Here is a 20322-nt window from a genome sequence, read left to right on the forward strand (position 1 = left end):
TTCAAAAAGATAATTTTTACCGCTTAGTTGACACCACTTAATAAGAATGAATGATATTTTTATAGGACAAGGCATGTGTGCTATTTAGTTCTTGTATAATGTTTTGAAATTATATATTTTCACAAATAGAACCTTCCCACAATCATACATGTATGCAGTTTCCATAAGTCAACATGTTGACCATAACAACATATTTAAAGTAATTTTAGTTATTATTGACACATAAAGTAGGTATTGACAGAGTCTAACTCTATTCTCTCCAGGACTACTTTTTGAAGTCATGTTTACAGTACCTGTATAATGTTATTGTAATTGTAAATAAAAATAAAAACATACATAAAATGATTGGATTTTGTGTGGTATCAGTCCCTAGAAGCAGGATTTTATGTTTTTATGTGGGGAAAATAACGTTATTGTGTATCCCTAATGAAAACAACGCCAGTGAAGTCACCAACCTCTGGTTCTCCTCCCGCTCAGCAGCAGCTTGAGTTTTCCTCTGTTTGATCTGTTCTGCTGTTGCAATCTGCTTCACCCCGGCCTAAAATTAGGCATAAGCAAGACATTGGTGCTGAGATAGGCCGCAACGGGTCCTATATCTTTGATTTACTCACCTGTTTATGAACACCATCTCCTGGGCTCATAGCCAATTGATTATGGTCTTTGTGTTCCCTTTTATTTTCTTGGTAGTTTTTCTTTGGTGGTATTAGAAGAGGTGCTGCTTGTTGTGGCAGCTGTTGATGTTGCTGCTGCTGGTCTCTGTGTTGCTGAATTTTCTGAAGTTGATCCTGCAGGCTCGTTGGTGCCTGTATCGTCACCACATTTTGGATTTGGTGGGCTTGAATTTGACCCCCTGTCTGCTGGATCTGGATAGGCAGTTGCAGTTTTATCTGCTGTGGAACTGCACCACCTTGTTGCTGTGCTTGTGCTTGTATCTGAGCTTGGATCTGGGCAGCAACATGAGCGGGAAGAGCTGAGAGCAGTTGGACTGGTTGTTGAATTCCGGGAACAGTGATGAGTTGATGCCTGATTGAGGGCTGAACATGAAGCTGAGGCTGAGCTTGAACATGGGTTTGGTTTGAAGATTGAAACTGGACTCGAACATGCGCTTGCAGTTGCGGTTGAGTCTGTACCTGAACTTGGGTTGGTGACTGTGCTTTGAATTGAGTTTGTGTTGGAATTTGAGCTTTGATAGGTGACTGACCTTGAGCTTGAGTTTGCTGTAAAGCATGAGGAAGAGAGTGAATCTGGTTCGGTTGCTGAAACTGAACCTGTGGATGCGAGGGGGTTTGGATTTGAGCCATTGGCTGTTGCTGAGTCGGATTTTGGGTTTGAACCTGTGTTTGAATTGGAACTTGTACTTGTGCCTGGTACTGGTGTTGAACCAATGGCAAAGTTGGTTTGGGGGACTGAAACTGCACTTGATGGTGAATTTGAGGAAGCTGCTGCACTTGGGGTTGTGTCGCAGGTTGCATTTGTTGCTGAAACTGAACTTGAATTTGGGGGCGGATACTTGACTGAGGCTGAATATTAGGCGGTGACTGAACGTGTTGGATTTTTGGGATTTGACCACAGGGTTGGACCTGAATCTGGGTACGGATTTGGTTTGGAGGGTAAGACGGCAGTTGATTGACTGCTTGGGGCGGTCTTAGAGTGGTCACTACAGAGGGTGCAGGCAATGTCTTCATCTGAAGTTGCACAGCAGAGAGGGGAATTTGAGAAACCTGCTTCATTGTAACAACTCCTGGGTGTTGTACTTGTGATTGCAAGGAAAGTGATGGCAGAGGCAGTGGGGAAACAGATGTGGAAACAGATGCCTGGGTACAACCAGAAACTGCAGTTTGGGCAGGTGGACTGGAAATGGTTGGCTGTTGAACAGAGGGGACTGGAATCTGGGATTCACATGTAGTTGGCTTCCACGCATGGGGCGGAACAGCCCTCGGCTCTATTAGCGCTACAACAGGACAAGAGAAAAAAAGTTAAAAATTAGGGTAAAATATTCACAAAGTTACAATATCTACTCATAAAAGGTATATTGTGGTGCCACTAAGTTACAGGCTCATTACCTGGCACTGAAGGTGTAGTATACGTGGCTGTGACTGGTGTGACCACGGCATTTCCTGGAGCCCCATGAAGATGACGAAGAGCAACCGCTCCAATTTGGTTTATCACTTTAGCGGGTGACAGAACTCCACTTTGATTAGACACTACAGAGATGACTGGACCAGAAGCGGGAGTAACAGCAGATGTTTGTACTGGGTGTTGGACACAGGAGGGGAGGGATGCAGAAATGCATTGAAGTTGGGGAGGGTTAGAGTACTGAAGAGCACAATTGCCTGAAACGGCAACTAAAGCAGGAGCAGGGGCTGGAGTGATGCCATGCATTTGGACCGGGGCTGATGTGGCCAAAGTATGAGCTTGGTCCTGGGACTGGTAGGCAACTTGTGCAGAGAGAGACGCAGAAATTGATGTTTGCTTATTGTCTAATATTTGAACCATGTTTGGCCCTGCATCATGTTGAGTGGCAAGGACAGATTTGGCCACTTGAGGTTGTACTGTGGCAAACGTTGTTGAGGAGGATGAATTTAGAGTTGGTAACAAAGATTGGGCTGCATCGGGGGATAATTGTGAGGCTGGGGCTGATATATGGGGCTGTATCGGAGCCTGTTGCATAACTTGCATTGTTGTAGGAACTCCGGCTATTGCTGTAGGATTTATTGAGGCAGTGGATAGCGAGTGACCAATATCTAGATTAGGTTTTGAAGACGGAGGTGAAATTGATTGTGATGGAGCAGGAATAGGGGCTGCCAATTGGGCCAGTGACAAGGAAGGAGTCGTTTGGACGTTGGACCCAGGTAGAACGGGAGTTGCTATTTGGGCTGGCGTGCTCTGTAATGCAGCAGACTTCGCTACAACGGTTGTTGTGGGTGCTAAAGGTGAAGCAGAGGAAGACACTGGCATGGGAGTAAAGAGGAAGCGATGAACTTTGCCGTTGGGCATAGCTGCCTGCATCAGCTGCTGACCAGGGGAAGGGATGATTGTTACACCCTGTGGGACTATCTGAAGTTGACCCTCGGTCTGGCCTTGTCCCTGGATCACCACCGTTAGACCAGGATTTCCTCCCTGAGGTGGTGCAATTACACAACAAAGGAGAAAATAAGTATAACAAATCTATGTTAGGGCTGCAACGATTAGTCAGCATTGCTGGCAAAAATCGATTAATAGAAATAGTCGACAATTGCTGGCAAAAATCGATTAATAGAAATAGTCGACAATGAATTCCATTGTTGACTATTGTCGTTAGACACATTTTTCCCACAAAGCGGGGCATCTCTACATAAACTATGCTGTGAGTCGCTCATGCGCAATAGTGTTTGGTGAAGTCAACATTAAGTATGCATAGCAACACTTCTAAAGTTTGGGACCATTTTAGCCTGCATACGGCAAATAAAAAGACTACTTGCACCAACATTTAAAGAGCACGTCGGACAGTTGAACGAAACAGTGTCACTCGCCTTAGTAAGATTCATCTAACATTCAAGCTAATACAGTGGAACCTCGGTTTTCGAACGCCTCTCAGTTCGGACAAATCGGTGTTCAACCAAAAATTTCGAGAAATTCTTGCTTCGCTGTTCGGTCAAAAAATCGAAGTTCGAACGCCGGTACTCTAGGGTGCGATGCTGAGCGGCGTACGGGTGTTTTAGCCCCTAATTATGCCTCCGAAGAAGGTCGGTGCAAGCAGGACAGGTGAAAAAAAAAACCAAGTGGTTCGTCCAACTAGAGGTGTACGAATTTCCGATCTTGCGAGTGAATACAGCATGGCTAAATCTACTATCAGTACGATAGTAAAGAATAAGGAGGCTGTGAAATCGAGTGATGCGGCTAGGGAAGTTAGGGCTATAAGCAAGCAACTGCCGAAAGTTTTGGAAGAGGCTGAAAAACTTTTGATGATTTTTCTCTCCCCACCGTCCAACACAAAGGTAAGAAATCCTATTCATAATCCTTTTTTTTATTTTTACACGTTCATGTTAGCGTAATCTTTCGTACGGAAGATTACGCTAACGCGAACGTACGATTAGCCTGGGTTAGCTTCATGTTTACGTTCTTAGTAAACATTTAGGGTGTTGGAACGGATTAAAATGATTTTACATTACTTTTAATGGCAAAAACGATTTTCTGTGATCGACCAGATTTGTTTTCGAACAGGGTTCTGGAACGGATTATGGTTGAGAACCGAGGTTCCACTGTACAGTTCTGATGACATGCATTGTACATTCAATTTGTGCATATTTCGCAGAGAGGCATTTTGTGTGACTTTGCCTGACAAACGTATTTGAAATTGTTGTCAATTAAAAGCACACAGTCAAAAGAACAAACGTAAGTTGTTAAAATGTTATCAATGACAAATGTCATTAGTTAAACCATTTGATTTCAGACGGTTGCTAATCTTAAAGTTCCTTAGTGACAGACTTTGCAGTTGACCACTAAATGTATGTCACAAAATGCATACGTTTGTTGTATATACTGTTCTACTGCTGCTAATGTGCCTGTTGTTGGTTTAGTTATACAAAATGTTTATTTGATTTAAATGTATTATTTATTTGCCTGTCCCTAAAATGGACATACATTTATTTATGGATTTATGTCTCCACTGACAGCAGTGTGCCTAATTGGTTTTAGATTTGTATTAACTTTTTGTCAAAATCTGCAGTATGTTCAATAAAACCCATTTATCTTGTGTTCATAATAATTTTCCAAATAATTAAATCAACTTCATGCCAAATTAACCTTGCTAATTATCCGATTATTTGACTAATCATATCAATAGTTGATGACTAGTCGACTATTCAAATAGTTGTTAGTTGCAGCCCTAATCTGTATACAACAAATAAATCAAAACAAAGTGCAATGGCGTGTTCTACATTGTGACTGAAAAACTAAACGCTATATTCTCAATTTTAATCCTATATGAATATAGAATATTCCACTGTATAACATTTTGAGTTTTGAACTGGCCCGTCACTCACCTGAGCACTCTGTGTTAACTGCATGAGCTGGGCCATAGTGAGTTTGACTTGACCCTGCTGTGGTCTATTGGGCTGGGAAGGTGTTACAGGACGCTGCCCGGGTGTTGTGATGGGTGCACAAGGTGACGGCCTAGGAGCTATACCTCTCTGATCTTCAATTGTTTGCACAGGAGTAGATTCAGAGAAAGCCGCAGATCCAACTTGACTGTGGCCCATCTGGGCCTGTTCTGAATGGGCTACTTGAGAGAAAACACCGGAGTTATTTTTTCTAAGAATTAGGTGTCTGCAAAAAGTAAATCCAAAATTGAAAGAACACCTTGAGAGGCCAATTTAGAACTTGGTCCAGGTTGCATTTGGGTTGCTGCTTTCACCGTCTTGAGGGGCAACAAATTCTTTATCATGCTTCATTTGAAAAAGGCTTAAAGAAAGTTCAAATGAGGGCGGTAAATACCTTTTGTTGCATAGCAGAAGCAGAGTTTGTAGCTCTGAGGTTTATATTGCCAGTTGTAGGATGAAGTGTACTGTACGTTCTCAGGTTTGCAGGTGGCCCAGATGGGAAAATGCTGGTACACTTCTGCTCTTCTGTCACAAAAGAGAGGACACAAAAACACTTGTATACACGGTATGCAATCTCTATATACAGGACCGTCTCAGAAAATTGGAATATTTAAGTTATCCATTTTCTGTAATGCATTAAAAAAGTCAAATTCTGGATGTATTACAAATCAACTGAAATATTCATATTGTTTTAATATTGTCAATTGTGTCAAAAACTCAAATATCCCATCTCAAAATATTAGAATATGAAAAAGTGTAACAGTATGTTTTAAACCAGAATCAGCCATGTTAAAACAATAAAATACTTAAAATATTTCAGTTGATTTGTAAAGGATCTGAAATATAATATATTTTTGTTTTTTTTTCTCGATTGCATTACAGAAAATATATTTTTTTTTAATAACAATATTTACATTATCTGAGACGGTCCTGTACAAACAAGAATATTGTGGATTCATGCACAAATAGGATAAGCAAGGAACTGATATTCAATGACCAAAACTGGTAATACAATTAATCATTCTATATTTAAGATTAACAACAATAATTGTTAAGATACACATTTTAGGAAGATGTTTGTTAAAGTTTACCTGAATTACTCTGACCCTGCCTGACCCAGGATGCAAAGTACTGGTGGAGGTTCTTGTTTTGCTGTAAAGTGACTGGAGAGCCCGATCTGGAATTCAACACTATTTTGGGTCCTGATGTGACCTGACCTGTTCTCTGGCTAGTGGACACAGGCTGATTAACTGAACATGAGGAGCTGGATGAGGAAGTTGTTGTGGTGCTGATGTCGCTTGGTGATGTCACAGGTGTGGAGATGGCATGTTGCTCAAGGCGCTTCTACAAAACATTACCACAAATACTAATATGAAGACCTTCTGTAACAAATGTTTGGCTTCTGACTACTGATGTCTGCTCACCTTCTGTGCAGCCAATCTTGTCTGTCTAAGTTGATTTTCCAAATGCGCTTTGACATCCTCTGCGCTTCTTTTTGTGGAATCTACACCCTGTGATTTCTCTTTTTCCATTCTTTGAACACAAGGAAAATAGTATTTGAGCTAAATGTATAAAATGGTGTTCTATTGAGGTACCTAAATCCACTGCCTCAGTCACAAACTAGTTGAAATATCTCTCATAGCAAGGACATAGGCCCAAAGTCAAGTATTTCCTTAATAGGTGATCTGTCAAGTCAAGTCACATTTATTTATATAGCCCTTAATAATAAAAATGTCTCAAAGGACTGCACAGGATTACAATTACACCATTACCTGATCTGGAAACTCACTTTTCAGCAAATGCTTTTATCTCCCACAGCTCCAGCTCCTCTTCAGGAATCCATGTCTCTACAGCAATAGGTCCAGTTGGTTTGGTTGACTCCTGTTTCTTGGGCCTTAAGGCACTCGATCGTAGGCCTTTTCTTTGTGGAGTCGGTGTTTCTACTGAGATTGAATAGAAACAGTTTTTTAAGTGTTGTTTAATTTTAACCTATTACTATTTTGTCCTATCATATTCATCTGCACACAAAGCAACGTAACTGAGGGCACTCAAGTTTAAAATGGTAAATTAATTAGTGAGTGACAGATATCCAACATTCTTAGTGCTCCATTTAGCCTAGTCTTATTGTCAAGGGGGAATGGGGTGGAAAACTGGTTGATAGGACGACTTGTAACTCCTTGCAGCCAGCCGCTATCATTCCCATCACAATTTTCGTGTATTAGTTTTTTTTCACAGTCAGGGAAATTGGGTGGGAAGAAAGAGGAGTGTCATATTTTTTGTTTCATTTAACGCTTTTATACAGCACTTTTGAGTTTCACTTCATTGGGTAAAAATGCTTTACAAATACATTTTATCTTGATTTTCCAAGTTTGTAGCAAACTGGCAGCCCTTCACATTAGAAGTAAGATCTTGGGCCCAGATTTCGGGCCGGGTTCTGGCTTAACATGTCAATCATTAGGTCAGGCTCCTCGCATTTCTTTTTTTGATTTTCTTTTCCATGCCATTTCGCTCAGTTTCATTTTAGTTTACTGCGCCAAAATGCGCACTCTGCCGTCAAAGTGTTCATTTCGGCCCTGTATTTCTAAGTGCACATCTGATTTGAGGGACTCGGCCCAACGTAAACCTGAAGCCACGTGCTTTAGCCAAAACACGCACTTCTGCAACAAAACGCGCACTTCGGCGCCGGAGTACGCACACTGCCGAAGTGAAGCTTCGGTTTTACTCAGGCGCCGAGGTAAAGCTTCAAGCTTACTTTGGGCTCGGTCATTAAATCAAGTTAATCAGTCTGGTTCGGCAGGGTTCGGGCTTATGTACCCATGGATTCTTTTAGGCCCGATCTTACCTCTACTTGACATTCACCCGCTTAACCTAAAAGCAGCTCTTAATTAAAAAAAAAAATCAACCCCACAAGGTATGTGTCACGTTGTGTTCCTTTTCGTGCAGATGGCCTTGCACTCTCTAACCAACAAAAATACCTAATTCTTACCTCTTGCATTGTCTTTGTTCCCAAGTGGACAGATAATCTTCCTTATACAGTATTCTGAGTAAATACCATAGGGCCCCACTTCTCTGCGTTTTATGATCTCTGTTGTTGTGACATCTGTGTCTGTAGTTTCTGGGGGATGAAAAATATATTTCAATACAGTCTCAAATAGGAACAAAATGTAAATTTGGCGCCAAAATTAACAGATACTGAAACAGTGAAAAAAATACACATAAAAAAAAAACTTTTACTTTACACCGACTTGGTTAGAAGACATAAAATAAAAAGGAAAATTGCTAACAGACATATTAAAAGCTGCATGTTTTAAGTATTAAATTTAAACTTCTCATAAAACAAAATAATTCCTGCGGGACAATAAAGTGCAACATATGAAGTAAAACTGCTGACAGATCTGTTTTAGTGCTTTTAGTAAGTGGCTGGTTACGACAGAAATATAAATAGCTTGTGATTGCAGAATTAAATGCCTATCACTTTTAAAAGACATATTTTGGGAGCATTTTAGCATTTAGAGACAGTAGATGAAAACATGTTTAGGACAGTAGATAAAAAAATGTGAGGAAGGTATCGATAATGATAATTATGGCACCGTAGTTAAAGTCTAATGAGGCCCTGATACTGGCATATTCGGTATACAAAATATAAATAATTGAAATTTTCCTCGCACGTCGCTCAGCGCTAGACAGTCGACTTCAGGGAAGAATTAATTTGCTAAGTATGTGTTTACGAATTAAACTGCTCAGTTATAGAAAATGAGCGCCTAGGTGTTAGCACGTAAACATTAGTCTGGCTAGCGGCTAACAAAGATGTATAAGCAGAGGGACACTCAAACTTTTGAGAAAATGTCTCGTTGGTAGAACCTTGGCAGAGCACCCGATATGACAACCTCCTCAAACTATTTTCTTCTTAGGTGAAAAGAGAAAAGTAAAAGCCACATCATGCACAAACTCCTGACTGAGTGAAAGCCAGCTTCAAACAGCTTGTTCCACTTCAGACGGGACGTTATCAAATTGTCGTTTTTTGGAATCCTGTTTTATTTTTATGTTTTCTCTCAGCTAAAACCGTACATTGCATTTTTGTTTATTTTCGGGGGAAACATTTTTAGGGTCAAAAATTCACTGCATCGTTTTTGTCCAATCCATCCATTCATGCGTCTAAAATCCTGTAAATCTATTTGTTGATTCAGAGAGCCTTCAAAGAAATCTAGATAGCATAATCTTGAATGCCGACAATGTACCACACGAAAAGCAAATGAGCCATTCATGAAAGACCAGTAGAGAAGGTAATTGATACAAAACAATTTGCTTCCCACCTCTGCGTGTTAGTCCGGCCGAAGCAGAGGTCCTCACAGCCATGTCATCCCACCTTAAACAAGCCCAGAGTAACCTTAGCATTAAGCTAACTCCTGCCAACGATCTCACTGTTTGAAGCCGGTATCTAAACAGAGAAAAATAAGGGAATTTGTATAAAGAAACAAAAGAAAATATTCCCTGTTTAATGTCACAATTAAGGTGCACAATATGTCTCTGTGATGCCAACCTCCACGTGATTCCAAAGGTAGGCCGAGGTGCAGGGTAGGGCCATATATCTAGCGATGGCTTGGCGTTGTAATTGAAGATCGGAACCTCTCTGAAACCTCCTCTCCTCGCAAGCCTCTTGAGGTCATCGTTAGGTAGGATAAATATGCTCTTTTTGCTGCTTTTGGTTACAAATTTGCGATAGGATGGCAAGGCTGTGCCTGATCTTGCTTTCTTGCACTTGGTGAACTTGAGAAGGCTCACTCTGCTACTGGTGCTGTATTCTTTGCTGATAGTCATGGAGCTGCTTGTAGGTAAGGCAGCATTACCCAGCTTTGTACTCGTAACATCACAACTGGTGGGCTTGGAATTTTTGGAGACTTCAGGCAACAGATTATTTGAGAATGTTGGAGTGGAAGAGACTGTGTTATCTGCTCCAGATGTTTGGGTGTTTCCAGACTGCAATGCATTTTGCGTACTATTGCTGTTGTTACTACTGGGAGCATCTTTATTATTACTTAAAGTTTGAATCTCTTCTGTATCAGTCATGTGGTTTTCAAATTTAGGGATCTTTGAGGGAGGTGGATGACTGTCGTCCTTTTGGGAGAGACTTCCATTTACTAGCGGTTTGACAGGCTCTTTGTCATTTCCCTGGAATTGACTGTTCAAGTGTGAAGAGACTCCAGTGTCTCCATTCACTTGCTCTGCAATGGTTTTGCGTTGGTCAGCCTCCATGATCATGCCACTAGCCTGCTTATTACCTTGCTCCATTTCCTCATACCCACGTTTCTTTGCATTGTCTCCCACTAAATCCACTTCTTGATTTGGAAGTTTGGCCTGGCTCACTATTGGTTCAGTTTTAATAAACTCTTTACAATTAAGACCTGTTATTCCCGTAGATTCTCCATTCAATTTGCTATGAACTACAGCAGCTCGGTGGTCATGACTGGGTTCTGTCTGAATGCAGTGATTGACTGCTGAGTCCAACTTGTTATCGGAGTTTATTTTTTCCTCACTGTTTTCCTGACCAAAGTCAAGCTTTTTAACAATGGTAATTTTATCTTTTTTGTCAACTTCCTTTTCTTCAACTTTCACACATGGACTGACAGCAGGTAGATGTTTGGCTTCAGACTTGATTACAGAGGTAGATCTTGCAGAAACCATTTTTGACAGCAAGGTTGCCTTTCTCAACCGCTCCAGTCTCTGCTTCTCCTCCAAGGTGAACTGTTTTACACGCCGCTCCAACAGTCCATCCAATTTAGAAGGCTTTACCTTTTGCTTGTAAGCAGTTCGCAAATGAAATCCTTCGCTGACATTGACAACGTCATATAAAGGCTTCTGTGCAGCGGGCTCATCTTTGTGTGGGTCGACTTGCTGGGTTGGCTCTGTTTTGACAGGTTCTACAGCAGGTAAAGATGGGCTTTCGATTTTAGCATGTTCTAGAATACACAAAAATTTCGATTGTGATACATTGAAATCATAAGTCATTCTCCATCGTTCTTTTATAAACCCATATCTAACTTTGATAGACGAATGACAAGATACTTTGTTCAACTTTGTACTTTTAAGTAATTACTGTTTACCAACATATCAACCAACAAACGTATTACCTACCCTTTCCTTTATCTGATGGACCGGTACCAATACTGGATTCAACCTCCATGTCTTTTTCTTCGGTCTTTTCTTGCTCCTCTTCTGTAGGCTTCATTTCCTCTTGCAATGCCTCTTGTTGTTTTGAGGAGGCACTTTGGGATAACTTAGTACTGGTAATGGAAACCGGCTCCTTGTCCTCTGATGGACTTTGAGTGACCTGTGTTTCATCTTTATTTTCCTGTTTGTTTGTGCAAGAAGCACTTTCCTTGTTTATCTTGGCTGTTTTGAAGACATAGTTAGATATGCAACTTGCATCTGTAGGACATAATTTCGACTTTATTACTCACCATTGAGTTCTTTTCGGTAGTTTGCGTTTGTATTTCCTGGTAATTTAGGGACAAACCGTGGTACACGTGTCTTACTGACCCAGTTCCAGCCACCATACCCAGTCACTCTGTACTCTTCGCCCTTCTGTTTCCATACCTGGCCAGACAAACGTCATTATAAAATACGCAAATGAAACCTTCACAATTGTTCAGTGGTCTGCAAATGTGATGATGATGATTTGGTACCTGGTGTTTGATGTTGACGCTGTATTTCACCCATGTGGCCTGCTGTAACGATTCTTCATCCTCCAATTTTTTCTCACGTTTCTTCACCTTTTCTTTCTCTTCACGCTCCAGGGACGTCATGCGGTGTAGCCTGAGGCAGAAAAATTTCCAATTCATAAGCTCCCAAATTTAGAGCCACAGGTTACATATGAGTTGTTTGATGCAATACAGATCCTGTGGTATTAATATATATGTTACCTTGTGTGACCAAGAGAATCTTTCCAAACAGGCAGCATGACAACGGGTTTGATGGCACACTCCAGTATGGCCAAGGCCAGAGCAAATTCCCTTGCTTTGCTGCACATTTGCACTGCTTTGTTCCAGTTGGTTCTAGAAAACAATAACACAGTTTTATTCTCATGTGCCAACAGATGTTTTTCAGTCATACTGACAAAAGCCATTAAGCTTTATAAACGGTTGGAATGTCTCAATGTGCTGTATTTCCCCATTTAAAAAATTTGATTACCATAATTTTTTGACTATAGGCCGCACCCAAAACAGTAACAAAGGAAAAACATTGTGTACGTACATAATTCGTAATAGACTATAATATAATACACGTGTGCCAACTTTGAAAGATAAGACCTACAAATAACGACAGAAAAGTGTTTTCCAAGTTTTAACAACCAACACATATGGTGAAATGGCACTGAGATACAGGAAAACAAGTCACACAGCATAAAACCCAGCAGCAACACGAGTGACACAGCCCTAACAAGGCTGGTTAATAGAGCTGTCGCGAATATGACATATTCGTCTAATCGCGATCTGTTTTCATATTCGTGAATATTTTTCACATTCGCGAGTAGTCTTTTTTTCTTTACACCAACTTTGTAACCACCCTTGACTGAAATGACGATTATACGACAACGCGTAGCGACACACATGCGTAAGTAAACAACATCGGCTATCTGTTATGTGGTCATCATGGCGGTGCAACTTTTACTTTCAAAACCACACACCACTTTAGTATTTGGGACACATTTTGGGTAAGCCCCATAATACAGAAGAAGCAGTCTGTGAACATTGTCTCACGAAGGGGCCAGTGAAAGGAGCCAACACAACTAATGTCAAGCAGCATTTGGAGTCCAGTCACCCGGTACACTTCGCTGAGTGAGTTGACAAAGGAAAAATGGCAAATAATCCAGGGGTTGCAGCTTGTCAATTGGATATACGTAAATTCACAACATACAAACAAGTATATGTGTAAAATGGAGCACGCTAACAGATTGTATTACACTGTACGTTGCTACTGAAATGAACGCCATTCAATACGGTTGACAAACATTGTTCAGACATGCTCCATAAGTTTGATAATTTGTATGACCTGCCAGGCAAAATAATTTTAAGTTTACAAGATAATTTTCAATTGTATGTCACGTTAACAGAGCTTAAGATGTAGTTGTGCAATAGCTGTCGTTTTTTTTAGTTTCTAAGAGAAACTGTACGTTTACTTAATTACACGCCTCATTTTACGGTTTACCAGTCTGTTTTCAAAAGCCTAAGAACGATAAAAAAAAGAGACATTTGCCTGCTGCTGTTAGCTACATTTACTTTAAATGTGTTCAACTCTAAAATCTTGCAGCGAAGGAAATAAGAAATTTATCTGCCCTGCTGCTGTCTTCACTTTAGGAGAGTGTGTTGAAATGAGAGTATCTTTTCTCATCTGTGCACCTCATTTTGTTTGATTTTGCACTTTATTACTGAAAAGTTGAATCAAAGATCTTACGACCTCTGACCTCACTTGTGCATTGTTTCTCAAAACATTTTATTCCAACGGGCTGAAATCCTGCATGGTTGCATTTGTTATAATGAAAGCAACAGAATGTTAAGTCAATCAAAAATTCTTGATCATTTTTCTTGACCAGTACATTGTTCATTAAGGTGTACAGTATATGTAATATTATGCTGATCATAGTACTATTATCATAGTAGCATATGATGAAGGGGGGATTTTTTTTTTCTTATGGACAATATATGCATCAACCGTGATCATTTGTGTGACGATTAATCGTCTCCAGAAATTCCTAATCATGACAGCTCTACTGGTTAAGAAAACACAATGGTAAAATTCACTGATCTGCACAGTGCAAACACCTCAGACACCTGCTTTTTGCGTTCATCCAGCCTTCAAGAATGTGTTGCAGTTCAGGCCACCAGCTTTTGTTACCACTGAAAGCTTTATATTTTTACTTTTTACATTGCTCCAGATGCATTTCCAGTGTCTCATCATCGATTCATCAATTTGCAGTTTACACGCAAGCAGAGATTTTCTTCTCCAACTCATTAACTTTTGACTTGAAAGCTGCGTCATATGCTTTTCTTTTTGCAATTTCCATGATGAGGTTCAGTTTATTCTTATTTCATTCATTTACAAAGAGCATTGCCATATGTTAAACTACTTCTTCACTTTTTGCTTTTCTGCTTAGGAGTCACTGGCCGCTGTTAGGTAAGAAATGCATACATTAGCAGCAACTCTGCATAAGCCGTGGGTAGGGTTAAAATTGTGTGAAAAAAATTGCGGCATATAGTCAGAACATTACAGTAATGGAAGGGGTTACACACTACACTGCGTTGGTGTTTATGGTCATTAAAATGTCAATAAAGAGGACGGAATAAATCAACATATACGGTGACGTATTAACAATGAAAAAAGCTTTGCAGTGTCTGAAAAAAAACATGCTCCCAAAAAAAAAACTATTAACATCTGAAATCAGGATATTGTGTAAAGCTGTATTCTTACGCAGATATTTGCAAACTCTTATTTTCTGAATTCCTTCAGATTCACAAAAACTGCACGGATTTTCAAGCATGACTGAAAAGTCAATTCAACAGAATTTAAATCTAACTGACATTAAAACACCCAATTAAAAACCTTGGTATTATTTCGTTTTTTAGGTGCGTAAAAACATACAAAAGTCAACTGAGGTGTGGTAGTTTTTTTTCGGTAAACTGTTAAAAGTTCTAACCTGTGTGACGCCCAGTTAAGGTGCATAAACGGTGGTGGGACGTTGCTCTCCAACTGGATGATGTTGAAACGCAGGGTAGAAATAGTTTGGCTCTTGGATCCATAGATGGAGCCATTCCACTTGAACTCCGAAGCAGCCGTCAAGCTGAACTTGTGGGACAGGTGGCGCCTTTTGTCATGGTCCTCCCGGTGCTGATGCTTGTTGAGAGCTAGGACGTTGGTGCTGTACTGGTTGTGGTAGACCCTATATTTACCTTCCTGGCCCAATTTAAACAAGTTGTTCAAGTTCAGTGCAAAGTCACTTTTGAAAAAGCCGGACTGTGTAGATTCGCATTCAGATTGCACAGGGGATGACTGAAACAAAGCAGAAAAAGCATTTTTCAGCAAAATATTGTCAAATATCCTGTTTTATTTGATCTTTTCCTTTAAAAATGTAGGTGTTATGCAATGCACGAAATTGAGTTTTACACAACAAATCATAAATCCTTTGTTTTCAAATGGGGGTTTTGTGCATCACCTCTTTGCTTTTTCCAGAAGTTGGATTTTTAGATTCCAGTACCGATCCAGTTGCACTGTGGTGCCTCGAATTTTCATTACACTCCTCTGAAAATCGGAAGATGGATGACATAGAAATTAGTGCAGAAACAACGTTGCCCCACTTGGATGTAATATTTCTTATTTCAAACATTCTTTTTGATTCCATTACATAACAAACCTGTAATTTAAGCTTTTACAAACATAACATTTTCTTTAAAGTTCTTTTGCGTCACGTTTTTGTTAGTCATACTTTGGCTAATGTTTGCATGCTAAATCTACATAGCTAACCATCTACGGTTCAGCAATTTTCATTTGTAAACATGTACTTTTTGTGTGAGATTTAATAAGTTTGTCTTCCAAGTTTATAGGCTGGTGCAAAGCCAAGTGCGACAATTTAATTCATTATTTCACTGTCTATTACAAGCTAAAATGTCCACAAAACATGTATTTACAATGAAAGGTGAGATTCCTTTGCTGTTTGAGGATGAACCTACAGTATTCGTGTTATCTGCATTTAAGTTCTCTTAACAGTTTTCTTGCACTTTCTTGTCTGATAGGAATGTTTGTTAAAGCACTTCTATGCCTTTTTTGTTTTAACATACATCTTTAAAATCAGCAGCTAGTAATATGCCAGTCAATTATTATTTTAAAATGGTATTTTTATTATCTATTCATTTTGCGGTAATTTATTTTGGTTCTGCTGTTTTGGTATTTCATATTAGCAATACACATTTTCGGATTTGAACCCAAATTTTCGTTTCAAGGCATTTTTTTAATATCCCAAACCATAAAAAGCTTTGTGCCGTTTTAGGGTTCCTGGCTGAAATAAATATTTCATCCAGTGACCTTAACAACAAAAAACAAACATACAGTAAGACCCACAGTCGTATTGCTTACGAAACAGGAGTGCACCCTCACTTACCTATCCCATCATGGCTGGTAAAAGAAGATTGAGAGGACTTCTCATATAGATCTGGCTGCTCTGGTTTCAAGGAAGTCCATTTGTTCGAAACCGAACTACTTGCTTCTGGATGCTGGTCAAGGGTTTGTGCTTGCATGGATTCACTGCTTGGCTTTGCTTTTGCATCGTCATCTACAGAAAAAAAACTTTGTAGCAACACTGAGCTACAGTCAAGTATTACTGCAATACAAAGGGCTCCAGCACATACGCTTGAACCCTGGTTTGCAGGTTATTTGCCAGAAGGTCCTTTGTTAGCAAGCAGAAAGATGGTAGGAGAGTAAAACTTGCATGCTTATTGGCTCCCTGTGACATTTTTAAAAGATAACCTATTAAGGCTTTTCAAGTTGGCAAATGTAGAAGATAATTTGCGAAAGAAGACTGCGGCAGTGGCTCAGGAGGTAGAGTGCTTGGGATCAAGAGATAACAGTTCAAATCCCGGCTCCTCCGTGTTACATGTCGAAGTGTCCTTGGGTAAGACACTGAACCCCTAATACCCCCAATAAGGAGGTTAGCGCCTGACATGGCTGCATGGCCGCTATTGGTAAATGTGAAGCGCTTTGTGAAGTCTTGACTTGAAAAGCGCTATATAAATGCAGATCATTTTATTTCATTTCAACAATGTTCATATGGACAATTTAAAGATCTTGATGCTTTTTCCAGATTGTCATCATGGTTAAGTCCTTAACTAACTTCTATTGTCATATCGCCCACCCCTGTTTGGAAGGGAGATGAATGATGAACAGGGGAGAATGCAGTAGCTGTCAGATAAGGTGAATGAAAAGTATAGTTAGCAGACCAATGTTAGCAGAGTGCTGTTTGCAACGTAATGAACAGCTTAGAATAAGCCTAATAAACTAAAAGGCCAAAAATGATTAATGATTTTCAAGGGTGCCCTACATTAGCCCAAAGAGAAAAGGGTATGGCTACAGTTTTGTAATATCTGTCTGTCATTTACGACTGAAGCAATCTCTAAAGATGCAGCAAGGTGCAAACCATGACAACAAAGAGTGAATTTAAGAGTACCTGTGCTTTCCTGTGTTGCCACTGCAGGATATTTCTCTCCCTTTTTGATATCCATGTTTGGACCGGGAATTTCAGTTGAGTCCTGGGGAGCTGGGCTGAATTTAGAATCAGACGTGCAAGTCTCAGGGGCACCAGTTGGAATGACGGCTGCTGTTGTACATAAATATTTGAATGTGTTTTTATTTACATTGTATTGCCTTCTTACAATAAACTGCATGGAAGTGAGTTGCCGCATGGTAAGTAATTTGCATGCCATTATTAGGTTTACCTGGTGAAGCAATTTTCTCTGTGGCCTCTGTGTGTCTGTGCTCTTCATCGCCAGGCTGTGCAAAATCCCCCACAGTCTGTTCACAAATTGTTCGTTCTGGCAGATTCACTTCCTGTGCTTGCCTCTTTGCTTCCTGTTTGAGCTTCAAACGTCCCGTGATCATATCTATCAATGAGCAAGCACATCACAAATTGTAAATGTAGGAATTAATTCATTAGGAATGTATTGTGCAAGTGGGCCCACTTAAGACCAACTCCCTACCGTTGGCAGCAGTGAGGTAGGCTTTATTGTTTCCGCGAGCTTTATTGGTAAGGTCCTCTGTGATGTCCATGTGAGTTTGAACTTCATCCTTCATCTCCTCCAGACTGGCGCAAAGGTCCATCTCCCAGTACTCTTTATCCAGGCACTGTAAGAGTTCTTCTAGCTGGACTCTGGTGCTGTAGTACCAGATCTTTTTCTTCTTGTGTTCTCCGTCCTCTTCACTGGCAAGCAAGTAATAACAAGCACATGAGACAACTGATATATATATATATATATATATATACGAACCACTACATTATGTGAATGCACGATTGGGTGTTAGTGAAAAACTAGTATTTGAACAGACAGATATTACAAAATTGTAGTTCATGTTTGTGTGTGTATGTGTATGTATACATACACACACACACACACACACACACACACACACACATATATATATATTACATACACACAGTACAGTGGGACCTCGCTGCTTCGCGCTTCGACGTTCGCGGATTCAGAGCTTTGCGGGCCTAAAAAATAATAATAATAAAATAATTTTTTTTTTTTTTTTTAAACATTTTTTAAAGCATTTTTGAAGGGGCGTCGCTACTTTGTGGTTCCATGTTCACGGATTCAGAGCTTCGCAGGTCTAAAAAAAATAAAAAATAAAATAAAATGATAACAAAAAAAAAGTAATCTTTTTTTTTTTTAGCATTTTTGAAGCGGCGTCGCTACTTCCCAGATTATCACTTTTCGCCGGTGGTTTTGATCTCCATTAACCGGGTCTAAAAAATAATAATAATAAAATAAAATTTAAATAAAATATATATGTATATTTTTTTAGGTGCGCCGCTACTTCGCGGATTTTCACTTATTGCGGGTGGTTTTGGTCCCCATTAACTGCGATAACCGAGGTCCCACTGTATATACAAAACCTTTTTGGTTGCCCAAAGAAATGGTGACACAAATGATTGTCCCTAGGTGTGAATGAGCGAGCGAGTTGTCTGTCTCTGTGTGCCCTGCGACTGGCTGGCAACCAGTTCAGGGTGTCCCCTGCCCGAAGACAGCTGGGATGGGCTCCAGCAGTCCGCGACCCTAATGAGGACAAGCGGTGCAGATCATGGATGGATGGATTTATATTGATATGAGACAACGGCTCTGGTATTTTTTCATAGGTTTGATCAAATCATCAAACATCACACAGTGATGTGCTGGAAATTAGCTTTTGTCTGGAGAGCGGGTTTGGTGGTTTCTTGAATTTTGTCTTAAATTATACGGTGCGAGACTCTCTTTTATCTATATATATATATATATATATATAATAAATAGATATATATTTATTCTTTTTTTTTTTTTTGCTTTTATGGCTCTTTGGGTCAAAACGGTTCCCGGCCCTTGCTTTAAACTCAAAAGAAAAACAAATTCCATAACACAATTTGAATGGAAAGTATCTCGCATCATACTCAAACCAATTTCATTCATGAATATTTCCAGGTTCAACAGTCTTTTTGCAAATCCTCTCGATAGTAGACATGACTTGATAATAAGCATAGAGGACTTGCAGCTATACTTGAAGGGACACTGCAACATTTGAACACTAAATGTTGCTGTATTGTGTAAAACAACGGAAAGCGATTGATAGAAAGCAATACAGACTACGTAGACTCAAAGTGACCAAACTGCACCATTTCTCATAAGGTTTTAGGTTGTACACATGGCAGCAAAATGGCGGACTAAGAGGCATCAAATAAAATGCAATGAGTTTTTTTTTACCACGAGGAAGTGCCATATAATACACAAGTCCCTTAAAAGTGACCTTAAAAAAGGCTTTGTCAAAGGAGAGAGGATAGCACAAGCACAAACTTTTTGTTGTCCCACAACCGTTATTCACCATCCTTTTGCTGCCTCTCGCTTTCTGGCTGCCAGAGGGTCTGGGTGATGTTGGAAGACCTGATTCTTCCACAATAAGTACTCACCTTTTACATATATTTTTTTTAGCCCGCACACGATGTCATTGTGGCAACATATATGAGTGAATTGGTCCAAATTTTGAGCCCAGGCCAACTAATTAGAACAGAGGTAGCACACTTATCAAACTTACGCAAGCCACAATATTAACTAACTTTCATTTTAAGGCGGGTCTTTAAAAAAATGTTTTAGCACATGGATTTGGGATCTCTGGTCTACTGGAAGCGTACTTGTTTTCCTTCAAGACAACAACTTCAAGACGTTGTGTTAAGCGATAACAGAGCAATGGTAATTGCATGTGGCTTTTCACACCAAACACATAAAACTGCTCACTCTCATATGCAACGAGGCTCTTGTGATAACAAATAATGTCCATAACTAGTTTCAAGGGACGCAATTCTCAAAGATGCATGTGCAGCGCTGGAACTGAACCGATCTCCCTGGCTTTCTCTTGTGGTAGGTAACAGAAAAATACCATCCTCAAGTCGTACCGTGTGTGGTGAGGACATTTATCTGACTTGATTTTTGGTAAAGCTGTTAGGAATCTA

General features: G+C 39.9%; 1 protein-coding gene across 5 annotated transcripts in view; it reads right to left on the bottom strand.

The window, feature by feature from the left end:
• The window catches only part of bptf (bromodomain PHD finger transcription factor), a 41935-nt gene that overhangs the window by 14896 nt on the left and 6717 nt on the right, over nucleotides 1–20322 (bottom strand). For 4 of the 5 annotated variants that reach the window (XR_015851232.1, XM_088343214.1, XM_088343217.1 and 1 more), the window contains exons 3-24: nucleotides 17822–18042; nucleotides 17561–17725; nucleotides 17293–17442; nucleotides 16231–16401; nucleotides 15289–15374; nucleotides 14773–15125; nucleotides 12002–12133; nucleotides 11765–11894; nucleotides 11540–11675; nucleotides 11214–11471; nucleotides 9622–11038; nucleotides 9395–9519; nucleotides 8068–8196; nucleotides 6871–7024; nucleotides 6506–6614; nucleotides 6173–6425; nucleotides 5476–5606; nucleotides 5341–5398; nucleotides 5025–5263; nucleotides 2064–3120; nucleotides 612–1951; nucleotides 456–538 (exon numbers count right to left, since the gene is read on the bottom strand). Coding sequence is in view for 4 of the 5 variants with exons in the window: in XM_088343214.1 (XP_088199340.1) it covers nucleotides 456–538; nucleotides 612–1951; nucleotides 2064–3120; nucleotides 5025–5263; nucleotides 5341–5398; nucleotides 5476–5606; nucleotides 6173–6425; nucleotides 6506–6614; nucleotides 6871–7024; nucleotides 8068–8196; nucleotides 9395–9519; nucleotides 9622–11038; nucleotides 11214–11471; nucleotides 11540–11675; nucleotides 11765–11894; nucleotides 12002–12133; nucleotides 14773–15125; nucleotides 15289–15374; nucleotides 16231–16401; nucleotides 17293–17442; nucleotides 17561–17725; nucleotides 17822–18042 (6897 nt within the window). In the remaining variant the exon portion in view is untranslated. The remainder of the gene's footprint in view (nucleotides 1–455; nucleotides 539–611; nucleotides 1952–2063; nucleotides 3121–5024; nucleotides 5264–5340; nucleotides 5399–5475; nucleotides 5607–6172; nucleotides 6426–6505; nucleotides 6615–6870; nucleotides 7025–8067; nucleotides 8197–9394; nucleotides 9520–9621; nucleotides 11039–11213; nucleotides 11472–11539; nucleotides 11676–11764; nucleotides 11895–12001; nucleotides 12134–14772; nucleotides 15126–15288; nucleotides 15375–16230; nucleotides 16402–17292; nucleotides 17443–17560; nucleotides 17726–17821; nucleotides 18043–20322) is intronic. The other variant, XM_088343215.1, reaches the window with a different exon arrangement.

The sequence above is a fragment of the Urocampus carinirostris genome, chromosome 1, assembly GCF_059441175.1.
Source record: "Urocampus carinirostris isolate Australia breed hairy pipefish chromosome 1, RoL_Ucar_1.0, whole genome shotgun sequence".
Lineage (NCBI taxonomy): Eukaryota > Metazoa > Chordata > Actinopteri > Syngnathiformes > Syngnathidae > Urocampus > Urocampus carinirostris.